At 36.8% G+C, this 24,573-nt stretch overlaps 2 protein-coding genes and 2 long non-coding RNA genes across 4 annotated transcripts; all 4 read left to right on the plus strand.

Annotated features, from left to right (window-relative positions):
• The first annotated feature begins 2,435 nt into the window (after positions 1-2,435).
• Positions 2,436-7,541, plus strand: LOC148298650 (uncharacterized). Its single transcript, XR_015839165.1, has 3 exons — positions 2,436-2,702; positions 2,807-3,044; positions 3,113-7,541. It is a non-coding gene; the product is annotated as an uncharacterized LOC148298650 (long non-coding RNA).
• Positions 7,542-7,546: 5 nt separating this feature from the next.
• Positions 7,547-10,560, plus strand: LOC148298651 (uncharacterized). Its single transcript, XR_015839166.1, has 2 exons — positions 7,547-10,341; positions 10,398-10,560. It is a non-coding gene; the product is annotated as an uncharacterized LOC148298651 (long non-coding RNA).
• A 60-nt stretch (positions 10,561-10,620) lies between these two features.
• Positions 10,621-12,614, plus strand: LOC148298652 (uncharacterized). Its single transcript, XM_088276733.1, has 3 exons — positions 10,621-10,632; positions 11,748-12,291; positions 12,484-12,614. Exons 1-3 carry the CDS (start codon positions 10,621-10,623, stop codon positions 12,612-12,614), a joined length of 687 nt encoding a protein of 228 aa, XP_088132859.1.
• A 4,722-nt stretch (positions 12,615-17,336) lies between these two features.
• LOC148298653 (uncharacterized) lies at positions 17,337-18,119 on the plus strand. The gene is made up of 2 exons (XM_088276732.1): positions 17,337-17,653; positions 17,729-18,119. The coding sequence occupies exons 1-2, from the start codon at positions 17,369-17,371 to the stop codon at positions 18,038-18,040; spliced, it is 597 nt and encodes a 198-aa protein (XP_088132858.1). The 5' UTR covers positions 17,337-17,368; the 3' UTR covers positions 18,041-18,119.
• Positions 18,120-24,573: the final 6,454 nt, after the last annotated feature.

A 24,573-nucleotide genomic window follows, 5' to 3' on the forward strand; every position in this document is an offset into this window, starting at 1 on the left:
TATAGAAGTCAACTGTTATTTCTCCTTCCCCATTGCAGATGAGTCTCACGGATAAAGATAAAGAGTCGGAACTCAAAATTTTATAACGCAAAGTAGCCAGCCTTACCAGTGACATCAAGTTTAAAGAAAATGAGTTAAAGTTCGCGAAACTTAACGAACAAAATATATTGGGAGAAAAAAAGCAACTGGAACAATAAATCAGCAAACTCGAAGCCAAACTAAAAAATAACTCTAACCATAGTGTTGCGTCTTCAACTCCCGCCATACTCAGTAAGCAAGAAAGCAGAGCCAAAATGGAGTTTGAAATGCTAAATGATTACCCACAAGCTATCCGAAACGAAAACAAGATCCTGCAAGACCAGATCCAGATCCTGCAAACCCACAACCAACAGTTAATCAAAGTCATCGAGCAGACCCAGAAGAATCAGGAGGTGAGTGTGAACACAATCGTTTCGATCAAGGACGATGAGATTAAGACCTTGAAGAACTTGTCGGGAGTGCTGGAGGAGAAGTGCCAGGCTCTATCTGAACGAGTGAGGGTGCTGGAAGAAGACTTGTTTCAGACGAAACACAATTTTGCAGAGACTATGAACTTGGCGATGGAAAACGGAGGGAGTGACTTAGTCGAGCTGATCGAATCTAAAATAAATTGGAGATAGAAAAATCTGAAAACTAATTATTGAGTTCTGATACATTTATCTGAATTTTTCTATTTACTGTACATATTACGTTCTAATTATTATCAATACATATATTTCGCAAAAATAAAAAATTGTTTTTTTAATTTATTTTTGACTTTGTTTTAATTATTCGAACAATTATATCAGATATATATACATTACATATGTACTTGTCCAATTGTGTTTTTTTAATTACTTGCAAACAACCATATATCATCTATGCGAGAGTTATTTGCTAATCTTCTTCAGTTTCTGTTTTAATTTTTAGTTTTAATTGGCATACTGCTAGTTCTTCTTGATAATTGAACTCATCTTCTAGTGGTAATTTCGGAAGGTTCGATCAGCTTTTTTCAGGACACTCGACAGAATCAGCTGCATATCAGTCTCACTCACTCCCCCTTTTTCCATCTGTTCCGTATCCAGCTCCCATTACACTCCTTGGAAGAAGGGGTTAGGCCTGGAGTATATTTCGCTCTTGTTGCTGATATTGATTTTGGCTGTTATTTTGTAGCGTCCTTTACTGCTTTTGTTGGGACTACTCGTGTTTCCAATAGTCGTTCTTAGATTATTGGTGTGGTTGTTGCTGTTGTGGTTCGTGTTTTTGCTGCTGATATTGTGCTTGATGGTCGATTTTCGAAGACTGTTCTTCTTGCCCGACATATCAGTGTTGGTCTTTTTGGCTAGAGATTTATTGCATTTGTTGCGTTGGTTGCTCGTATCTTCGTAAACTGAGCTATGTTGCTTCAATAAATTATTGGCATTACTAATATTATTATTATCATGGTTGCTATTGTTGGTTTGGTTATTGGATAAATTATTCATGTGCTATAAAAACATATGTTTCTTTTTAGTCCTTGCCGAAGAATTTTCTTAGCCTCGGATAACCTGGCTCGCGGCTTTCTTCAAAGTGGAAGTGATGCATGAGGGCGATTCGGTGACGAAATATCCTGAAGTGACTGCTGCTTGGAGTGGAGAGTTTACGTAGTTCTGGTTATTGTTTTTGGAATACACCCTTTTGGCAGTCACTGGAGTGTTTGACCTGGGGTGTTTGGTTTTGGATTGTTTAGCTTGGGTTGTCGGGTTTTTGGAGAGGGAGAAGGGCCGGTTGTGTCTATAGTTTTGAATGATGCTGGAGAAAGAATCAACCGATTTGCCGGACACTCTTATACTCATGGAAACAAAAACTAATAATAATAAAAAATGTATAACTCTAGATGAATTTCTGAAAAATATAATTATATTTATTACTTGTTATAGTTCGCTATAAAATATCTTACTTTTTATAATTTTATGTATGCATATGGGTGTAACTTAGCTACGCATTTGGTGTATTAGTATATTTTTAAAAATATATGGATATTAAATGATTTTGCTAATAACCTTAAGGAATTTTAAAACCTATTTCCTCATGAATAAGGCTTCATTCTTTCTTTTACGTTAGTCTTCTTGATAACTATTTATTGATTTAGAAAAGATATTACATACTCTTTAGTATTTTTTTAATATATGTAACAAATATATTTTTATAAAAATCATAATGAAATTATTTTTTTAAATATTAGGAATAACTATTGCAAAATCTCGTTTAGATCCATTTAATTTTCTAAATAGCTGTCAGATTTGCTCATTTTTTATTATTTTACATACATATACATATTACAATCAAAAACTAATAAAAGATTCAAAACTACTAAATATATAAAAATATTATTATTATTTTATATCTCATATCACCAAAATATCATAACTTTTTTATTTACTAAGGACAAAAAGTATCGACAGTCACTTACCAATGGATAATTCCACCAACAACGAGAGATTTTCTCCAAGTCGAACCATTGACAAATTGAATGCTCACCCCCTTGATGAACGTTCGATTCGTCAGGCTCTCCAAGTCATGTACGATATCGACCCACTCCTCGACAAAGACCTCCCTGCTATGCAAGAACTTCTTGACTGGCTGCTCCTTTTCAACTACCATCGCGACTACAAAGAGTTCCTGCCTACTCCGCGTCTCCAAAAGTAATAATTCTATACTTTTTTGATATCTTCGAAAATACAAATAATTAAAAAATGACACTTATATATCCTATTTAATTCTTCTTTTGTTTTATTACTTTTCTTAGATATTTCGTCGAAGATTTCTTACCGCTAGCTATGAAATACATCATAATCTGTAAATCCTTTAAAGTGAGGGAGTTGATGATAGTCACCGAAAACATCATGAGTGAATGCATTGTGTTCTTCTCAAAATATTTCTCGGAAATCGATCACCTGCACAAACTGGTGTACGTGGGTCAGACACCACTTACGATCGAGAGATATATTTTTAAGCAGCACTATATTGCAAAATATCTGCATCTCGTAAAAAATATATTTTTTTGTAATATATCCAATAATGTTATAAATATGTATTTTGTATTTGTAAATAGATTTCACCTCCGAATTAAGTTGAAGTCAACTAAAATAAGCATTTCATCGAGTCACTAACTTAAGGAGACCAGGTCGATTGCCTCAAATCAGATCCATTCACTGGTCGGATGATTTGGGCGAGAGCAACCATAAAAAAGATAACTCTGTCCGCTCTGAATGTGAGTTACCTGTACGAAAGCCCCACCCGAGATAGGGTGATAGCTTGTTCCAGCATGTAGGTCTTCAAATTAGGCACCTATACCTCCCAAGACAGCTATTATGGCTGGAGAATAAAGCTCCAAGCAGGGGACGAAGTTGATTTCGAAATGGGGACGAGTCAATGGAAGAGATTTAAGGTAGCTGAACGCAAATAGACACATGAGTAAGGCAACCAGCTGGTAGTGAGTGTGGGTTTGGAGACCATTCCTGGTGAACTGGAATGGGTTTCGGTGGTATCAGCCTGCCTTCAGCCCGCAGGCACATTCACAAGTCAAGAAGAAAGCAACAACGGCAAATCCTCGTAAACTCCTTTAGAGTCGAAAAAGCGCTACGAAGAATATATAAGTGATGAGAACGACATTCTTCTAGACCCTAATTGCAGTTTTTCAGGTATGGCAGTTCCTAGAGCAGAAATCAATAAATCCTTCTTGTATATCAGGTTGGTCGAGAAACTCTATTCTCTAGGACTTATGGAAAAGATGCTCAGCAAGATTGAGGATCCAACAACTCCCATTGAAGTGATGGTCGAACTTGCCAACTTCATACACGTGTTCAGCCCGGTCCTCCATCGTAGATATGCTCTGTCGATATTACCCAAACTATGCGCAGCCATTCTTAAAAGCGCCTCTTCTTGTTCCGATACCAACATCCGCAATTTCTCCAAAGAGAGAGTATAAAAGATTGTCAAGGTGCTCAAAACCTTCTACCTGCGATTCGCCACAGTACCAAAGATGAGATCCTAGCTACAGCGTTTCCAACTCTGCATAGCCAATGCATTTTTGGGGTCAGATTTTCTCGAAAGAAAGATGAATGCTTTAACGATGCTTGCCGACTTGCTTCGAGGGAACAGAGATGAGTAACCTGTGAATATCAGACAATGGATCACATAAAATAAAGTGTTGTCGAATATTTACCACTAAAACAGCCATCCTGAACTCATTGGCAGGTCAGCGGACTTGCTGCGGGCATTCCTATCCACTAAACCACCAATGGAAGCTTTGGAACCCCTGTTAGAAATTTCGGAGCCAACAATCATCCTAATCTCAGACAACACCAGTTATTTCCCAAAAGAGTTTCTTGCGAAGATTGCTGCTAAAATTTCAGTCCTAAATCAAGCCGTGAACTCTTACTCGCTTCGTATCCTCAAAGAAGTCGGAGGATATGAGGGATGGCTGTTGCAGCATGGAGGCATTGGTTGGGTGGAGGTTGTGAAGGACAAGAAAAACCCTCGAGAAGATATAAAAAGTCTCTTCAAACATCCTTTCTCTGTTGTGGCTCTTGTATTCAATGACATGATAAAATCCGAAACCAACATGGCTGGTCTCTTCGTAACTCAAGCATGCGAGTTCAACTATATTTGTTCGGTTATCGACTCCTCTTCAATCGAACTCATAAAAAAAATATAGTTCTGCCGACCTTACTTCAAATACATCAATGGAATAGATGACCAAACTTTTGAAAGAGTCAATGCACTCTGGAGGGAAGCGATTGCATCGGAAGTTGTGACACAAAAGCAGTTCATCGATACCTTCAAATTAGTCCTATAAAATATGGATATTGAACAGATGCAGAACTTCTTTAAAAGAAATTTTACGAAGGTCGAAGATGTCCGAGCCCTTACTGTAGCGGGATTTGATATTTTCAAAAGGGTGTTCACGGTTATCAACTAAAAGGAAATGGCGAGTGATGACGATGACGAGGAAGATTAAGAAGATGAAGACGATGAAGATAGAGACGAGGAAACGCATCTTCTCGGTGAGGAAAGATCATCCGGACTTATGGGAATAAATTAATTGATGAATATTATATTCGAGAATTAGCGGGTAGCAGTCACCAAAAGAGCCTTAGAATTTGTAACTTTTCTGATCGATAGAGCACCCGAAAACCCTGTTTTGAAGGATTTAAAACTCGGATTCTTAGATCGGTGCATTTCGAGACTGCAGAGTAGCACTAACTACGAAAAGTACCTCTCGATCCTCGAAAGTATTTTGAACGAATCAGAAAAAGAAGGTAATGGCAACCTTTATCCAATCATCAAACAGCTCCCGGGCCAGCCTATTCGCCTAATTGTCACCAATCATTTCAGCGAGGTTAAAACCCGCATGACCCTTACAGTTGATTCAAATATTACTCTTTACGAACTTCGTCACTAAATCGGGAAGCACATCAACGCCTTCGGCTCGGAAATAAAAATGTTCCAGAACAATTCCACCCTAGTCGACGAGCATATCAACGCACTCACGATCCAGCAAGCAAAGCTTTCCGGAAATCTCTTGGTTTCCAAAAAATATAGGATTGAAAAAGTAGAGCTGGTAGATCATCATTTCAGATTAGTCGAGGATGCAGCAAACATTTTGACAGGGGTATTCAACGAATACTCAAACGAAGGGTTGATGTCGAAGGAAGACTGCAAAAAACTACACAAAAAACTCACAGGAGACCCCGTTGCTTATACTGAGCATCGGGTTGGTAAAATATTTGAAGCCTACGATACTGATAAAGACGGGTTCCTCAAACTTGGTGATTTCCTGTCATACTATGAGCAAAACGCTAGGTCGAGACCCAACGCTGTCTGGAACCACTTAGAAGCTCTCGGAGTGCGGGACGATCTCAGAATTCTAAAAGACATTGAGCTCAGCCAGCCAGACCCAACGACACTTCCTCGGTATCACTTAGTCAGAAACACTGACTTTATGGGACTCCTATTCAAACTATTCGAGAACTCTGACAAAGGTATCGCGGAGGCAGCTTGGGCAATGATCTCCCGTCTACCTATCTACGATGATGCAGCTCCAATTCCATCTCCACTTCCTACCAATTTATACAAACTTCGCTATTGCCTCTACCTGCTCGATCACAGGAAGTAAACTAAAATCTCTTCTTAAGATCTGGACTCGCTGCTCGACACTGATGAACATACTCTTTCCATCGGGCTCAAGGTGGCTCTCAATCAACACACTCCTGTCAGCCCCTAAAGTTTCCTCAAACTGATATCGAGACTCTAGAGAATTAACAGCAGTCCGTAGAACGAACTCAATTACTATACCTATACGATTCTTGATTTTGCACTCCAGATGGTCATTCATGCCATACAGCATGAACCCCACTTCCAGTCGCAGTTTCTTAGGGACAGCAACAAGTTTGGATCTCTTTTTCTAACCGGGCTAACCAACCCAGTGTAGGATCTTAGAAATACATATTTAGGAGCTGTAGAGCTTCTAGCCAGAACCGCTGCGAACATTTGCCAAACTCTGTTTCAACTCTTTTATGAGCATCTAACATCAACAGTATCCACCGCCGAAAACCTCTCCTCTCAGCTATTTGACGTCTGTTGTATTTGTGTTTCACTCGCCAAACCAGATAACATTGATAATGTCCTGACGGGGGTATTCAAACTCTTTAGCACTCATAAATCTGTCGAGACAACCCTCAGCTCTCAGGAAGATATCATTGCAGTCGGATTAATGCGATTGTTGAGGAAACTTATCAACCCCAATACGCATCCTGAAGAGGCTAAACTTTTGATCAAATTCGTATTTGCCAAATGTTTGTACCCAGTCGTCGACTCAAAAAAACTTCACAAACTCAAAAGCGACAAATCACGAAGTGAAGCCTATGAACTTATCACAGACCTATGCAGACAACATCCTCCTCTTCTCAAAAATCTCTTCGAAGCGGGATTCGGCAGTACTTTCCGTCAACTCGCCCACGCCCGAACCACTACCATTACTTCGACATCTTTTTACTTCTATTCTTCCTTCCAAAGACCTCGCTCGGAGTGTGGGTACGCAGGCATCTCCAACCTCGGCTGCATTTGTTATATGAACAGCATGTTGCAACAGTTCTTCCTAACGAAACCTTTCCGTTATTTGCTAATGATGGCTGACGATGAAACCCCTCCAACAAATACCGCCTTACCGGGAAACCACAAAATAACAGAGACCACATTCGATGATAATATTCTCCACCAGCTGCAGAGAATGATGTCATATTTGGAACTCACCGAAAAACAGGATTACTCTCCTGATGATTTTTGCAATAGTATGAAAGACTTCTAAGGTAATCCAGTGAACGTATTGGTGCAGCAGGATGCCCAGGAGTTTCTTAATATGCTGTTAGACAGGCTAGAAGGAAGACTCAAAGGCACACCCTTCAAACACATCTTGGATGGTGTGTACGGTGGCAAGGTCTGCAACCAGTTTGTGTGCTCTTCTTGCAAGAATAGCATTTAACGCCATTAAAACTTCTACAATCTGTCACTGGAGGTGAAAGGACTACACAACATTCACTAATCTTTACGAAAGTTCGCCACTGGGGAAATCATCTCGGATTACAAGTGCGATGCTTGTTCCAAAAAAACAGACACTGCTAAAAAAGTATTGGTGTCGCAACTTCCCAATTTTCTGATCCTTCATCTACAGAGAATCTGCTTCAACTACGATAAGTTCGAAAATTAGAAGATCAACACCCGATGGGAGTTTCCGCATGATCTGAATCTTTACGACTATACTTTCCAAAAAACCAAAGGATTGGGAGCCGACCATCTTGAGGAGTACCAGTATCGACTGAAGGGAGTGGTTGTGCACATAGGGTCTGCAGAATTTGGCCATTATTTCAGTTATATTCGGGACTAGTCTCATAAATGGTTCGAGTTCAATGATGATCGAGTCACAGACTTTGACCCAAACGATCTGTAGGATGAAGCTTTTGGAGGAGGAGCTGGATGGAGAAGAGACCACCAAAACGCTTACTTATTAGTATATGAGAAGGTTCACAAAACAACTCTAGAGTTGGAGTTCAACAGTGAGGCCCAAAAAGATGCAGCTATTCTCACCTATGGGTTACCTGTGGTTGTACCGGAACCAGAGGTAAAGATTGCTGAAGAATAACCTTCTTCAAAAGAGTTGGATATTCTTGAATCGAAGTAATAAGTGTCGATGGTCGAAATAGGCGACGAAGGCTCCTCGGCAAACATGGCCGAAGAGCAATCATCATAACAACCAAAACTATAAGCAAAGCAACAACAATCTATCATATGTAAAATTGACCTAGATCAAATAAAGCCATATGTCCCTGAAAGTTTGGTGGCTGAGGTTTCAGGAGCGAATGAGTCATTTGTCTTAAATATTCACTTGATGAGCAGCAACTTCAGCGATTTCCTCTACAAAATATTGATGATTGACCCTCCTGTTTCCTTGCGCAATTAGTTCCTAGCTCTCTGTTATTCATGCTTCTCTCTCAAACAGAGTGTGGGCTAGTCGAATCCGTCCACGATGATTTGTGAAGAGATGCCCACAAGGTTCAGTCAGTTAATCAAGGGTAATGGCTGGGATTTCTTCGAAGCCAATCATTAAAAATGGACCAAAGATCTGCTTTATCACTAAAAAAGTGTCAGGATCGCAGCCAGAAGAGTTATGGTTACAGTGTTTTAAGATCTAGTGGCCCATCCCCTCAACGAAACGCAATCGCAGAAGATGTAATAATTTTTGAAGGAGCTTGTGGAGGAAAAACTTAAGCTTGAAGTACGATAAAGCTGGGGAAAACAGTAGGAATACTTCGAAACGCTGATGGAACTCTCCAGACTTCCACTCGTAAGACTGCATTTACAGAAAAAAAGCACTACTGAAATGCTGTTAGACTTTATACTTGAGGATAGATCCCCTCTGCACTTGGCGGACGAGCACTTGAAAGGTCGCCACCTTCGAACCAACGCCCATGAATAAGCACTCCACTTGCTTTTGTAGGTCTAGACTCCCCCATTTTCTGGAAACGAGCTCCGTTGTTCCTCAGCCTATTTCTTTCTGGAGAGACTTATCAAGCTCCCCAAACGCAAACCAGGCTTTCTGACCCATATCTGCCAAGATAATAACCTTATTTCTGAGCGAGTTGCCTTTTCCATAATCAAAATATTGTTGAGGGTTGAGAACAGTTAACGTAGCAAACCAGTAATCGCAGCTATTCATTAATATTTGCGGATTCAAGACACTCTCACAAACCAGCGAGTGGAGTGGCTGCTGGGCGTTCCCAAGTTATAATTCTTCCTCAAGTCGAATTCCTATGGGATTTACGGTACAAGTACTGTTAACGACCATATCTACAGCTATTACTCGCCTCTCGGATGCAGTTCGCTCCTTTTTACCGTTCTCCGAATTAAAGAATCCTTCCAGCATGTTACCATACTGCTCGTGACCATGCTTCTGCAGCTTTAAGCGGAAGGTATCATCGACCTCGCTAAATACCCCTCAGCCACTCCTTTGTCATCATAGTTTATGTCCTGGGTCGGGCCCTTCGTTCAGGATTATTATGACAGTATGCACGAACCGAAACGCACCGATGTCACTGATATGTACAAAGGATATGCAACCAACGCGTTGAACTTTTGGAACAACCGTAGAGGGGTACATCCTATACCTACTCGTTATATCATTGGACGAACTCTCGAATAACGAACTGTTCCTGAAACCCTTAGTTTTTTGAATGGAGAACTAAAGGTCAGCCAATCTTAGCTTCTTGTTCCCGTCATTGAAGCTGTATTCGATCCTGTGAGTGGAGAAGTGTCCCTACCCAGAGCCTTTTTCCACAAATCAAACAAAGCATATTTCACATTCGAAACTGCTGCTATTTCAGCGCATGCATATGGAGATCTTTTCATACGCAAGATGACATCAACTATGATTTCAGATGATCTCGAACAGCCTCCTTTTGACTTTGAAGGATATTTAAAGCGAATGGCTAGTGGTCAGCCATTGATTCAGGAACCCTTTGGTCATTGCAAATTTGAGAGATTTATTCGTCAGGTCAATGTACAGAACCGTAGCAATGAAGATATGCTGGTGTTCCTGACTTTCAAGGCCTAATAAGACACAGAGGATGCGTTGGAAAGTGCAGTTTCGTTGCCAAAGGGCCCAATAAGACTGGAAGTCAAAGCATTACAAAAACAGACTGTTGTTCTGGTAAGGAAGAGTTTAGCTAAACCTTTTCCCAAGTACAGTATAAAAGTATAATGGGTTATCCACGAGAGTTCTGCCAAGTAAAGAAATACAATTTTTATCAAATACTAATTATTATTTTTTAAATATATATTAGATCAAGCGAATATCCTCGTCAACTGTTGACTGCGAATGACATGTAGGATTGCACAGGAGTGGACACTGATGATGAGTGCTATGTGTCATTTTCTTATTGAAGATGACATTTAATTAACACATTTTTTACATATATATCTATACGTATAAATACATTTTATAGATTTGCAGATATTTTTTTCAAAAAATCTATCAGTCTAAACATTAAAAAAATTGGAGAAACGATGATATTATCGGTATACTTACTATTAAGAAAAATGGGATTATTCAAACCCATTTTTTATTTATCTACTTATTAGTATAAGAAACGAATCTACTCTCTTCATTATTAGTTTTTAATTTACTCTTTGGATGCTGCCCTGCCATTATATTTTGGTTTTCTTTTAGTTTTATTAAATTCTCAAATCCATAATCTCCGAGTTTTTGTCTGATGAGTTCTTGCAGGTTGATATTAATTCGAGCTGGCTGCTCTCTCAGACTGTCTCTTGAACCTGGTTTTACTGTAATTCCATCCAGGATATTGTTTTGTTTCTGACCCGTCGAGCAGCGAGAGTAACGGTGTTGTTTTTAGTCTGTTTTTATTGGATTAAACCTTTTATTAGGCATAGTCGGGCAATTATTTATGGAATCACTGAGCATATTCTATTTAGATTTGGTAATACACATATTTTTATTTTTCTTATCTGATGATGCTTGCGGCATTACTAACGCTGATTGGTTAGATTGCGAATAATTATTGTAGTTGGCCTCATCTGCTAAGGTTTCACTCAATACGTGGCAGCCTGGCTCGAGATAATTGCTGATCATAAGTTTCTTCTTGGTAGGCTAGAGAGATTTCTTTCTAATGAGTTTGGTCGCCAACAAAGAAGATGCAGTGTGGAAAACAATAGGACGTGGGGGTGGTCCTAACAGTTCCAAGTCTTAGAATAGTTCTTTTGAGAAGTGCATATTCCTACTTCTAATTGAGCTTTAGATATTAAGTATAATATAGTTCCAAATAATAATGGTAAGCCAAATAGTTAATAGTATTATTTTTTTCTGTGTTTTTTATAAGTAATTTTTATTAATCTTATCTTATCTATTTAGATTATTTGGATAAAATAAATATGAAAATATGGCTCATTTCATTATCATTAATATATATATCAAATTTATCTTGAATATATTACCATCATTTTTTTATATCCATAAAATCCATCAATATTTAATTAAAACATTTTTGTTTTTTTATTTGTTTTATCATTATTATTTTTTTAACAACAAATTCATGAATATTCATTCACTTGCCAGCATATTGCTTGGATTAATTCTTGCTCAGAATTGTCTATCTTTTGAGTTGTTCAACCTCCAGTTCCTCTCTCAGAAAAACGGAGCAGCCTGCCTCGACGGCACTGCTCCTGGAATCTACACCTACATCCCTGATCCTGAATACACGCCTGTTAACAAATCCAAAATCGTAATCCACTTCGAAGGCATCGATTTCGGCTGGTGTGTGGAAGACAACCTCGCATCCACCCTCGAGAATTGTTTTAAGTACACTCAAGACAATGACACTGAAACTTGGGGCAGTTCAGACTACCTTCCTTACGATATTGAGTACCTGTTTGGACTTTTTAACCAGGAACCAACCGAGAGCCCAGGATATTACGGCTGGACCAAAGTCATTATTAAGTCTTGTGATGGTACGGGATTTCAGGGATACCGAGAAACTCCCATACCTTACAAACATATGAAACTACATTTCAGAGGAATGAACAATACTCTGGAAGCTTTCCGCTGGCTAAACAGCACTCTTGGGCTTTACAGCAAGTTCACAGACATACTGCTGACTGGCTCGCTCAACGGCGCTATGGCTGCCATGCAGTGGTCGGACTATGTTGCCTCACTGGCTAAGGGTAAAGTGTCTGTTGTTGCAGATGCGGCTGTCTATCGGGATGAGTTAAGCCACTACATCAATAAAACGAATGATTATTTGATGAGAAACAGGCTCATATAGTTGGTCAGCTTCGTCAATCAGGAGGCTTCAATTCCTTTGAACTCGTGTGCTGCTGCATATCCTAAATAGCTATGGCGGTGCTTCTTCACAGAATACTTGCATCCGTTCATAAAAGTGCCCGTGATGTTCACTGCAAGCTTGTACGATGCCTGGTCTATCATTCATGTTCTCGGCTTCGAATGTTCCGACCTCTACACCCTCTCCACATGTACCGCCCAATAGCAGGAGATCATAAAAGAGTATCACGATAATATAACATTATTGTTATTGGACGCTGCCAAAAATCCTAAGAACGGAGCCTGGGGAGTCGGGTGTGTTGCCCATGATTTCGTCTACAATAGGTGGAATAACGAAGACTACGCAATTCCTATGAACACGAGAAATACCGCTGGTAATGCAACGATAGACTGGTATCTCTCAACTTCCGGTTCCCACGTTACCATCGACAAAGAACTGTGGCCAAGCAACGTCAATTGCGCTCATAAGGTGCACCCTTCGCCAAATGTTAAAAATTCTTCTCGAAGAAAATTCCTAAGAAATAAATGATATCATAATCATATAGATATTTAATATCAATTTGTATTTATTTGATTTTTTAAAGACAAATCTTAATAAGAAGACAATAATAATATAATAGATGATATTTTGACTAAATTATAATTTTCTGTTTTTCACTTAAAATCCATTTTCTAGAATTAGTCCTTAAATATTCTTTGTAAAATTCAATTAATTTATAATTACTTTCAAAATGTAAATACTGTTTTTTTAATTGAGGGCAATATAGATTTCAGTAATATTATTTTTTTAGCAAACAAACAAATAATTAAAAGAAATAGTAATATTGTTTTTTATAAATAGATAGATTTATATTTCTGACTCGATGGGGAACAAAATCTGCTGCTAAAATGTGGACGAAAACGATACTCTACACAATATTAATGTACTAGTTCGCAAAAATGATTCAATCGACCTCACAGAATCCACGGTGTGCGTCTTTCCATCAGCCACCCCATAGGCTTAGGCAACAGATCAACTTCTCAGTAATTTTTATAATTAACCTAATTTCTTTTATTTTTTTCTTTAATTATAAAAAATGTATTCAAAAAACATATTCACCTTTTTTCCTCTTTTGAGAAATATATTTTTCTAAGAATATTTATCTAATAAGAATACATGTATAAAATAGTAATTTCAAAAAGATATCATCTTCAATAATCATTTACTGACTTTTCCAAATAAATACTATAGTATAGTTCCTTTCGATAGACCTCTTTTTGCCAAACTTACTCTTTATCAAAACTGTAGCTTCTACGGTACTGTCAACGCTGTAATCAAACCATAAAAAACAAAAATAAATTTAAATACATTAACCAAAATTTTGAAAAAATGAATATATTTTATTAACAAAGTTAATATATTTTTTTTAATTTAATTGGCGTTATTTTATTATTGATCTATCTCAGTTAGGTTAACCAAATGGATTGGGACGAATAGTAACTTCAAAAGGAGGAATAGGCTATGGCTATTTTACAAAAATCAAGGCCACAGGACCTGCCAGAATGATATTCCCGAACGGCGACTACTTCGAGGGAGAACTGGTCAACAATGTTGCCGAAGGACACGGCGTCGAAGTAACTGCAAAATCATATTTTAAGGGTCAGTTCCAGGAGGGAATAAAAAAAAAGGGAGTACTCAAGATTAATCCGAAAATAAAAAATGAACATAATGTTACTAATAATTATCTCAATGACACCAATATCTCTCCTAAAAACAGTCTGGGTCGCCCAGAGTAAATTTAATATTTGACTATTTTCGACGGGTAGTTTGACGGCAAAGGCAGGTTTAAAAAAGGCAAACTCACAGACCGTTCAAATGGATAATTAAAGATTTATGAAGGAGATTTTAAAGAAGGCATGAGAGTCAGTGTGCAAAATACGCCTATCAATACCAACTATGTTTCGCCCTAGTAATTCACATTCAAGATAAGCAAATAAGAGTTTTTCAATGATTCAATAGTGTGTGAATTTATATTTTAGGGCTAAAATGTTGAAGAGAAAGAAGGAAGTGTAGTCGATCGTTTAAGAAGCATGAGTGACTATGATGCTTTATCAGAGATATCCAAATCTCTACTTCCTACTGAAATCTGAGATGTGATTACTTTATTGTTTTTTATTAAATTTTACTTTGTTTTCACTAATTATTTCAATTTAAATTCATAGTTTATTTTTTTTTAAACGACTATATATACAGAAATAATTGATTAAAATAAATTTGGGATTAAAAAAATAAATAACCTTTATAAAAAATGTTAATTCATTTGTATAATAAATTTATTAAAAACTTTTTTATCAATAATAGAAAGACTGGTTTGGTCCTTGATGGTCCCTTTGCCTCTTCACTAATATCTCCCTCTTCCCGACAGCCGGCAAGATTCGCTTGGGAGCGTCCATCGTTTTATACAACCCATCGACATGGTTGATCGTCGTTTCGGAATTATTTATACTGCTTTGCCTTGACCTCGTGGGTTTCACTCCTGGGGTGTTATTAACCACATTGTTATGATTACTATGGTTGTGACTGCCAGAATGCAAATCTCTCGACTGTTGTTGGAAACGTTCATCTCCTCCTCCAACACTGCTTCGTTGGCTGTTCACCCCGAGATGACTCACCCCTCTGGATGTTGGCATCAATGTCAAAGAACGTTGTTCGCTCCCTGCAACGAGCCTTCCTTTGACTCCTTGCAAAATATTGGTAGTCATTTCCAACACCTATTATCGCTTGTATCCCCTACCATCAATCAGTACACTCGAAGGGTTATAAGCGAGGCAGGCCATCTTGAAAGCACTCAGAGCACTGGCAGGAAATCCACTACAGCTGAAGCACTTGCCATCCATACTGACTGAAGGCTGTTCGGCCATCTCCTTGCTGGTCTCCCGCAGCCCATAAAGTCCAATACCCTGCCGATCGATCTCGTCCTGGATCACGATATGGTTTACGATCATCCCAAAATGTGCTAGTTCACCTATCATTGTCCGAACTTCAGCAATACCCTCTGAAGCTATCTTAATTTTTTAATCACAAAGGTTCTGAAACTTATTCACATAGGCGTGTTCCAACGAAGCTTATCTCGCGATTCGCGCTATCTCTGCCTTGAGTTCATCAATGACCATCTAGTTCTTAACGGTGTGCATCTCCATTACTTCCTGGATTTCCTTCAGCCATACTTTTGTTCCATTAAGCTCATTCCTGGTCTCTGTCCTGAATGATTCCACAGTATTTGCCCAATTCTGGCTGATAATTTATTTAATCTTTTCTTAAGGGACTGCCATCTCAACTTTCTGTCCTTTTTCTTCCCCATGTCCCCCTCTTCCTTCGTCATCATCGTTTTCATTTATCGGTTGGTCCAGAACATGCAGTTCAAATTATTTATTCCCGAGCTGCACTCTCTTCTCAACCTTTAATTTGATCACAAACCTCTTGTTCCGCATTATTATCTTCTCGATAGTGCTGATATAGTTGGTTATGTTGTGATCAAGACCACCTTCTGGATTCGGTTCGAGGATCTGTTCGTTGAAATAGCTGAAGACTCGTTACTCGTAGACGCAGAGGGCCTTTCTGGAATGCCCAGATATGAATGAGTGGAGAGTGTCCGAGATTTGTGATTGCACAAACAATGGGAGATACCTGTCTACATAAGTCTCGATGAAGCTAAATTCGTTTTTCAAATCATCCACAACTGCCAGAAACTTCTTCGACATTTCGTGAATAGATTCTTGCTGTTTTATGCGTTTTTCAAGGTCTCCAAGAAGATAAATAAATTTGCCTGCTTTCTCGTCCAGCCTCGCAGATTCGCTTTGCAATAATTATATATTTTGGGAGGTTTGCTTCATCGAGAGTTCCAGTGTTTTTATTTTGTTTTCACTGGCCAGAATCTTGTCATCAGAACGGGATAGACACTGTCGAAGGTTAGAGTCCACTACTGCTTGTTCATTTGCAAATGCATCGATCTTGCCATGCAAAGTACAGCTTTCGGCCTGAATTAGCTTTAACAGCTTATGATGATCGGCTAGCCTTTCCTCCTCCGCCAACTGTATTGCAGCATTCAGGCCGTCCACCCTCGCGACCTGTGCATCATAATACTCGTGCCTCGCCTAGACATCTGCCAGCCGTTTTCTCTGTTCCGCCTTAAACACTCCACACATTTCCGTCTGGATGTCTTAGATCCGCTTCTCCATCTCTTGGAAGACCTTTGGTTTTTCATGGGTTCCTCCGAGGATGTAGCTGTGTTAGTTGAGTTTTTAGAGTACAGAACCTAGCTACTTGCGTATATCGTTAACCTTGGAAGAGTCTTCCACCTGTTTTTTCTGGAAGGGCTGCATGAGATCGTGCACGAATTGGCGGACTCGAGTTTCGACTTCAAACCATTAAAACTCAGAGACTTTGAGTGGGTCTTTTTTAATTTGAGTCATCTAATGCTTATTGTTTGTTATTATTTTGACGATGCTGTTTGATCAGACAATAGAGAGGGGATTGAACGTCGTACTGATTTTTTTATTGTTATATTAATTATTTAATTGTTTGCGTTATATATTTTATATAATTATATATACGATTTTTATCTAACTTTATAAATTATATATAGTTATACATATATTTATGTTATTGTCAATTAATTAACTAAGTATATATTTATGATACAAAAAGGTACATATATTATTTTCATGAACTAGTTTGCATAAAATTATTTTCCTCACACTAATATTAAAATCCGTAAATAAGCTAACTATGGTAATATAACAACAATAACAAAAATAACATTAACATAAAGATATATAAAAAAACACAATATATATGTTATTTTTTGTAAAAAATATTAACTCTATATTTTTTATATAAAATATATATATCTATTAAAAAATATTATAATTATATATAATATTTAATATCACCACAAACAAATACAATTCTAAACACATATGGGCAGAGTCAGAACCAAAACAATCAAAAGAGGTGCTAAGATCCTCCTCGAAAAATACTACCTCAAACTTACCAACGATTTCCATACCAACAAGAAAATCCTCAGCGAAGTCGGCCAAGTCCCCACCAAAAAGCTTAGAAACAAAATCGCAGGGTTCGCCACCCATCTCATGAAGAGAATCCAGAAAGGGCCCGTCAAAGGAATCTCCCTCAAAGTACAAGAAGAGGAGAGAGAGAGGAGACTCGACTGGGTGCCCACCACTTCTGAAATCTCTATCGAGAAGGTACTCACCAACAAAAAATATCAACAAACCATCATACAAAATTAACATTTCATTTTTTAACAAATTATCAATTAGGTGGAAGTTGACGCTGAGACAATTGCAATGTTGACTGAGAAGTTCGGTGAAGGATTTGTCAGCAATATCAGAAACCATTTGAACGATAGGACTGCTGAGAAGCCAAGAAAGGAGAGACAGCAGACTCGAGGACCAAGGAGGGACAACAACCGAAACAAGCCCCCCAGAAGAGAACGCCCCGATAAGAAGGAAGGAGAGCAAAAGACTGAAGGTGCTCCCGCCACTGACGCTCCCAAAGCAGAAGGCGAGCAACAACAGCCCAGAAAGGACACTAGAGCCCCAAGAGCCGTCAGACCCGCTCCCAAGGCTTGATTGTATTTAATGGATATTGAAAAAACATACAATGTATTATTTAAAAAAATATCTATATAATATAGATACTCATACACAATATCATCATCTACACTTATTTTAAAATACAAAATATTTCCAAATTTACCAAAAAATACTTCTATTAAGTACGAATTTAATATTTAGTCAGCTATCGTCCTAATTTAAATTTTCTATTTCTAAAATTATTATAAAAAAAAAATATATATGCATATGGATGTACATAAATTATTTATTTATTTATTTCTATAATTCAAAGAGCTTCGAAATTACGCATTATCAATGCATTCGCTTCTGCTCTGAACTTCCCGTATTCAGTGACAAGGCCTTGCAAGAATGAGAGCTAGGTAAACAAAAAGTTGACTTCCTGCTTGAACGCCTCTGCTGCCCCCAAATCCCCAACTGGTATTTGCCGCATTCTCGCCAAAAATTTCTCAAATATCTATTTGTCAAATATACGCTTCATTGTGGCCTCATCAAAGTATTATTGGAGGATGTCGTGCAGAGTGCGTGTGTTCGAAACAATGGCAGCGGTACCTTTGGAAGGGATCGATTTCAGTCCGACTTCTTCCAACGCCTGTTGAATTTTCAGGTGGAGAATGGCTCGTAGTTTTTTTATTATTTCTGCATCGTGTACTCTGATGTTCTCCAGCAGCCTTATACTTTCGTTAATTTTAATCCTCTCTGAGATCCTCTCGATGAGCAAGTGTAATAGTTGCAGACAGAGCGAGTTCAAAGCGAGGTGTCTCGCTGTGATGTTTTTGCTTTTAATCTTGCCGAAGACCACTGCCGCTGCCCCAATAATGAGCTGACAGGAGTAACTATGGTAAAACCTGCACAAGTCTGCTAATTTTAAGCTTAATTCTTCTTGTAGAATTGGGAATGTCTCGGCCATTCTTACGTACTCCTCGAGGATTTCGATGAGTAGGAGGAAAGCTTCGTTGACTTTATAAACCTTGCCGCTGATAATGCATTAATTCTTGATTAGCTTTAAATTGATTTTGTTGTATTCAAACTCAGAAATGTCTTCGGGACGCATAATTCCAGACCTCTCCTTTCTGGAGTGAGAGAAAGATGGAGGGTGTCTATCCATGAAGATACTGGATTCAAAAAGCACTGTAGTCTGCACGTTGGACCGTCTCTGCTGCCACGACTCGCCTGATAAGAGGAAACCGATTGGGTCATAGAACTCGGTCGGGATGTCAGCAGCTTGCCACGTATCATCTTCGAGGGCTTGTTTTAGTTCGGTCCCCACAATATATTTATGGAGACTGGCGAGGTAAGCATTTAGAAGTTCGTTTTTGTACACGGTAATTAAGTGAGGAGTGGCCAGTTTATTTCGAAGCACGAACACCCGATCCCTAATCGGACAGTCAGTAGGAATTGGGAATTTTAAGATGTGGGAAACGTCGGTCTCGAAAAATGATTCCCATTTCTCAAGTACAGATACAAACGAACGCACTCTCTGGTAGTCTATGGTACCGTCGAAGCGACGCATGTTGCACAATTGAACCACTTTTTCCAGGCTTACTTTAACTACAAACAACTGTATGTTAAATACTCCTTCAATCACGTTATTTAACTGTAGAGGTTCGTCTTCCCCAATCGTCTTTTCGGAATACAGTTGTTGAAGAATATGTTTGCATAAAGAAAACAGTCGAGCCAGTAGTGCTCTGAGAAGGCAGCCGAAATAGTCTACAACTCTGCCGAAAAATTAAGTGGACATCAACTATAGGAGTTCTCCTCCTGCCTTTTCATCAGTCTTTTCTTAGATTTCCCGCAACTTTTGAACGCAGAAAGCCTGCATATCACCGACTAAGGTAGTGTATAACTCACTGACATGTTGGTCTAGCCTCGCTTTAGTAGGTCCAACTGCCAGTTCTCCGTTACGCCATCCATTTGCTACGATTTCCATTATTTTCTTCTCGACAGAGCTCTCAAAAATATGATTTCTCTCATCCTGCCCTGGCATCAGATCCTCCTCGAGGATGACTGTAGTGTCATTCCCGAGAGTTGAATTGGCATTCGAAGGAGTTAACAAATCGTTACGGGTGGCCATGCAATCCCAAAATTATTTTTGGTACTTGGCCGCTGCTGTGATGTAGATGAAGGTTTCTTCCGAGAAGTTTTCAGTGAAGTCACGCTTTATGAGTAGCTCACATTCCTCGATCTTGTCATCATAGTCTTATATGCTGGTCAGCTGTTCGAGCTCTTCACGGTTGTCTTTGAGGGATTGTACGACTCCCAAACAAAAATCTTTATCTGATGAAATTCGAGACTTAATGGTTGCCTTAGCTGTCTGGAGCTCTTTCAACTTTCTCAACACTTCTGCCAACTTCTGAGCATTCGCACGCTTATCCTGTTTCTTTTTTACAACTAAAGCCTTTTGAACCAGATCTTTCTTTAAGGTGGCATTGATCTTTCTGATTATAGCTATACTGACCAAATTCTATTTGAGCAACAGGTCCATGCTTTCGATGGTCATGAGGACTGAGATGAACTCGTCAAAACGACTTGTTACCTGATTAAACATACAGATCTCGACTTCGTCGATATATTCGTACAGTCGCTATTGAGCCTACTCGGACTTGCGTTTCGAGCGCTGGAGCAAGGAGAAGTCAAGGGTGTCGCTTGCTTCGAAGTAGTGCGCGGGTATATTCCTGTAACACTTGTCGAGGAGTTCCATCCTCAAGGAGTTCGTGGTGACCGAGCGTGATGCTGTTCCTTTCTTGCCTTTCAATCGAGTAAGATCTTTCGGAATATTCTGGAGATACTCTTCGAACTCGCTGGTATCTGAGGTATTATTATTGTTATCTCGGTGCTCGAAGAAACCTCCGATGAAGGAGCCGGAAGTTTTGGTACTGAGAACTTCGTCGTTGGGTTTGGAAGACTCTGGTTTCGGTTCGGGTTTCGATCCGAAAAAACTCATGAACTTATTAAAACGGGAAGAAATATCCTTGCCACTCATATTTTGATATCTTATTAATAATTATGTTTGATGGGCAGTTCAACTGTATTGCTTATGTGTTGCTATTCTTTTGTCAAGCTGTGTTTGTATGTATTTACTTCTTACTTCTTTACTTTTTTGTTATATATTTCAAATCACTAAGAGAAACAATATATATGTATATGTATATATATGTATATTTTTTAGATAGCTTCTATATTTAAACATCAAGGATTTTTATGACTTTTAATTTTACATATATTTATTTTAAATAATACCAATTCAATACAATATATTTATTTAAATGTAAACTAAAAAAAAACATATATATAATGAAAAAATGTTAATTAGTATAACCAAATTATATTCTGATATTTAGTTGATTGCTAAAAAGAAAAGTAATATCAATTTAAAAAATAAATAGGTATTTGACAAAAAAACATAGTTATGAAATACCCCCATTGTTAACTAATAATTATTAAAATATCAATATATATATAATTATACATATATATAGTAGATCTAGATTATAATAATTATATATACAAAAATATTTCTAATCAGATAAACAAATCAAAACCATCAAATATTTCTATCACCAAGCTTTATACTGTCTCCCTTTGTTTCCATTCAAATCGTTGGCTTCAGACTTTAACTTCTTCTGATAAAAGAGACACAAATACCCAATAATTCAAAAGTTGATTTTTTCCTTTATTTTTTCCTCTATTTTTTATGACATTGATACGGATTGGATTGACTGGAAAAAACAAAAAATATTAATAAACTAAACACAGCCATACAATTAATCAGAAATATTACCAATAACATTTATCAAGTCAATAAATATAATAATACTAAAATAAATACATCAATAGATATTATATCTCGATAATATATACAAAATATTGTTATTAATAACAATAATATTAAAAATAATAATAACATATATCTTGTCTAAAAAAATGAAGAAACAGCGTGATAGTGAGCCAAGGCTTCTCTAACCTCAAAAATTCAAACGATTCAAATCATGGTTACTTTATTTCTAGATTAGAGTGATATTTGTTTTATTCCCTTGATTATAACCAGATTAGCTTCCACTTCGGCCACATCCATCAACAAATACATCATCGTCATCACCTCCATTTCCAGCAGAAAAGCAGCTTTATATTTCCTGAGATTAACACAGTTGCTCGAACTCTTCTTTAAGGTAAGAATGATCCGATAGAGCCAGGTCATTACTCTCTTCCTCTCTTCCTCTTATTGATCCCTCATATTAATTGAATAGGGGAAAACCATTAGATTACCCATATACGGAAGGACTCGGATATCGCTTTTATTGGGAGTGTTCGTCATTCGTCTATTTCTTTCGCTGGAGGATGTAGTAATCACTGAAGGTTGTCTCTGTCTAGAAACAACCTCCGAAGCTTTCTTTCGGCTCTGACTTTTTGGTCTTGAATATAGGCATTGATTTCTGCCTTTCCCTCTCTCGTTATATTTTTATTTTTTCCACGACCTTTGATCGGATTTATTTTATTATGCCATTTCGATTGTTATCCTGCCATCCTTCGTGGCCAATTCTCATTTTATTGATTAAATCTTAATTTTCCGATACCTTTTTATATTTCCTAATAATCCGAAAGTTTTTTAATGATGCCAATTAAAAGAATAGTTTTTTATGATTAGAAAAATAAAATAAAAGAAATTAACATAATCTTATAAAATACATTTTTTTTTAGTTAGTTAGATATAAAGCAATTTTCCACTGCTGTTTTAATTTAATTTGTATGATTTTATAAATAAAATATCTAGGTAAAATGATTTAGTAACACATCAATATGTTATATCGATGAATGATTGGCAAAACTCCACTCATTTACATTAATAAAAATGGAAAAAAAAATCATATAAAAAATGAACAATCAAATATTGAAAAAATGTCAAATAAAAAAAAAAAACAATCTACAATAAATAAACAACAACAATATATTTTTTTAAATGTGGGTTAATAAACAGATATGTTTTATTATTATTACTTGCTCATGAACAGTTTTTACGAGGATAGGTGCAAATTCTCGAGACTTAAAATTATCTACCGAAGACAGGGATCGGTTAAGTTAAATCTTTTCCTCGGTTATTCCTCGAGGAAACCTTCGGGTTAACGATGGCCGGTGCTTCTTTTCAATGAAAAAGTGAATGATTCTTATAGTTATTATCTTTAATCATTCTTCTCTGGTTATTCTAAATATATTGAAGTCGAGTTTTTTGGTATTCCGTTCATTTTTTTTGTAATGTTTTTGAAATAATTATTAAAATAAATAATAATTATTATTATTATTGTTTTTAATATTTTTAATATTTTTTCAAAAATTATAATCAATATTCCCAATTAAAAAAAAACAAATTGAACACATAAAAAATGTATTATGTCAATAACTATGTATAGTTTTTTTCCTGATTCGCTGTGTATATATTAATCGGTCATTGATTGGGTTTTTTTATACGTCTTATACTTTATTTGTATATTTCTATTATTTATAATATTTTTTACCATTTATTTATTTAGAAAATATTAACTTTATCCCTTATAAAATACTATTTAATTAAAAAATATGTAAATGAATAATGTTTTTTTCTATGTTTAATTAAATATATGTTTTTATATATATTATAGATTGTTTGACGAAAAACATGTGAAAATAGTTGATAATTTATTAACGGAAAAAATCAGCTACACTGAAAATAAGAAACTTCCTCATTTCTATCGTGTTCTGATTGCTAAATCATGTGATTCACGAATTCGAAAGAAGAGCCGAAAATACGACATTTTAGCGAATTCGTTAAGGATATTTTAAACTGAAATATAATAATATCTGTTATATATTTATATTAATTCTTTGTTATAAATAGTTCAATTGCTGATGTTTCTATTTTTATTATTATTATTATTATTATTATTATAGCTCTATTGTATATTATCTAATATTTTCAGGGTTTATTTATTTATTTTATTTATTTATTATTAGATACGAAATAAAAATAAAATTAGGAACTCAAGAGGGATAGTGAGAATAAGATATTGCTTTTCCATTGATTTTATGAAAAAATAAATACGGATATTAAGATATCTGCATATAGTATGGAGGGGGCCTGTATTGTTACATCGCATATGTTTCTAGGATAACCGAAACAGAAGGCAAGAGTGTAAATTCATTTCTAGTAAGTTACTGCAATTGTATTTTGTAGTTATTGGCTTTAATTTAAATAATAATAAAGATTTGTTACTATATATATGCATAATAAAGTATCTAATTAAATATTATATGTATATACATAAATATATCAAGTAAAATGCACATCATATATAATTTATATTATATATTAGCTTTTATTAAAAATTTATTTAATTCTTTCTTTTAAATTGGATTCCAAATCAATATTCTACAGATAAAGATAAGAGCTCTAATAAACCAAATTAGAACCATACCAGAGTTATACTTACTTCATTTTACTCTCTCTCTCAGCTACAATCCTTTGCTTATTCTAATAAGCGCTTAATTGAAATGGTCAA

The sequence above is a fragment of the Brachycentrus maculatus genome, unplaced genomic scaffold (genome assembly GCF_059751285.1).
Source record: "Brachycentrus maculatus isolate JH-2025_06_01 unplaced genomic scaffold, ASM5975128v1 h1tg001771l, whole genome shotgun sequence".
Lineage (NCBI taxonomy): Eukaryota > Metazoa > Arthropoda > Insecta > Trichoptera > Brachycentridae > Brachycentrus > Brachycentrus maculatus.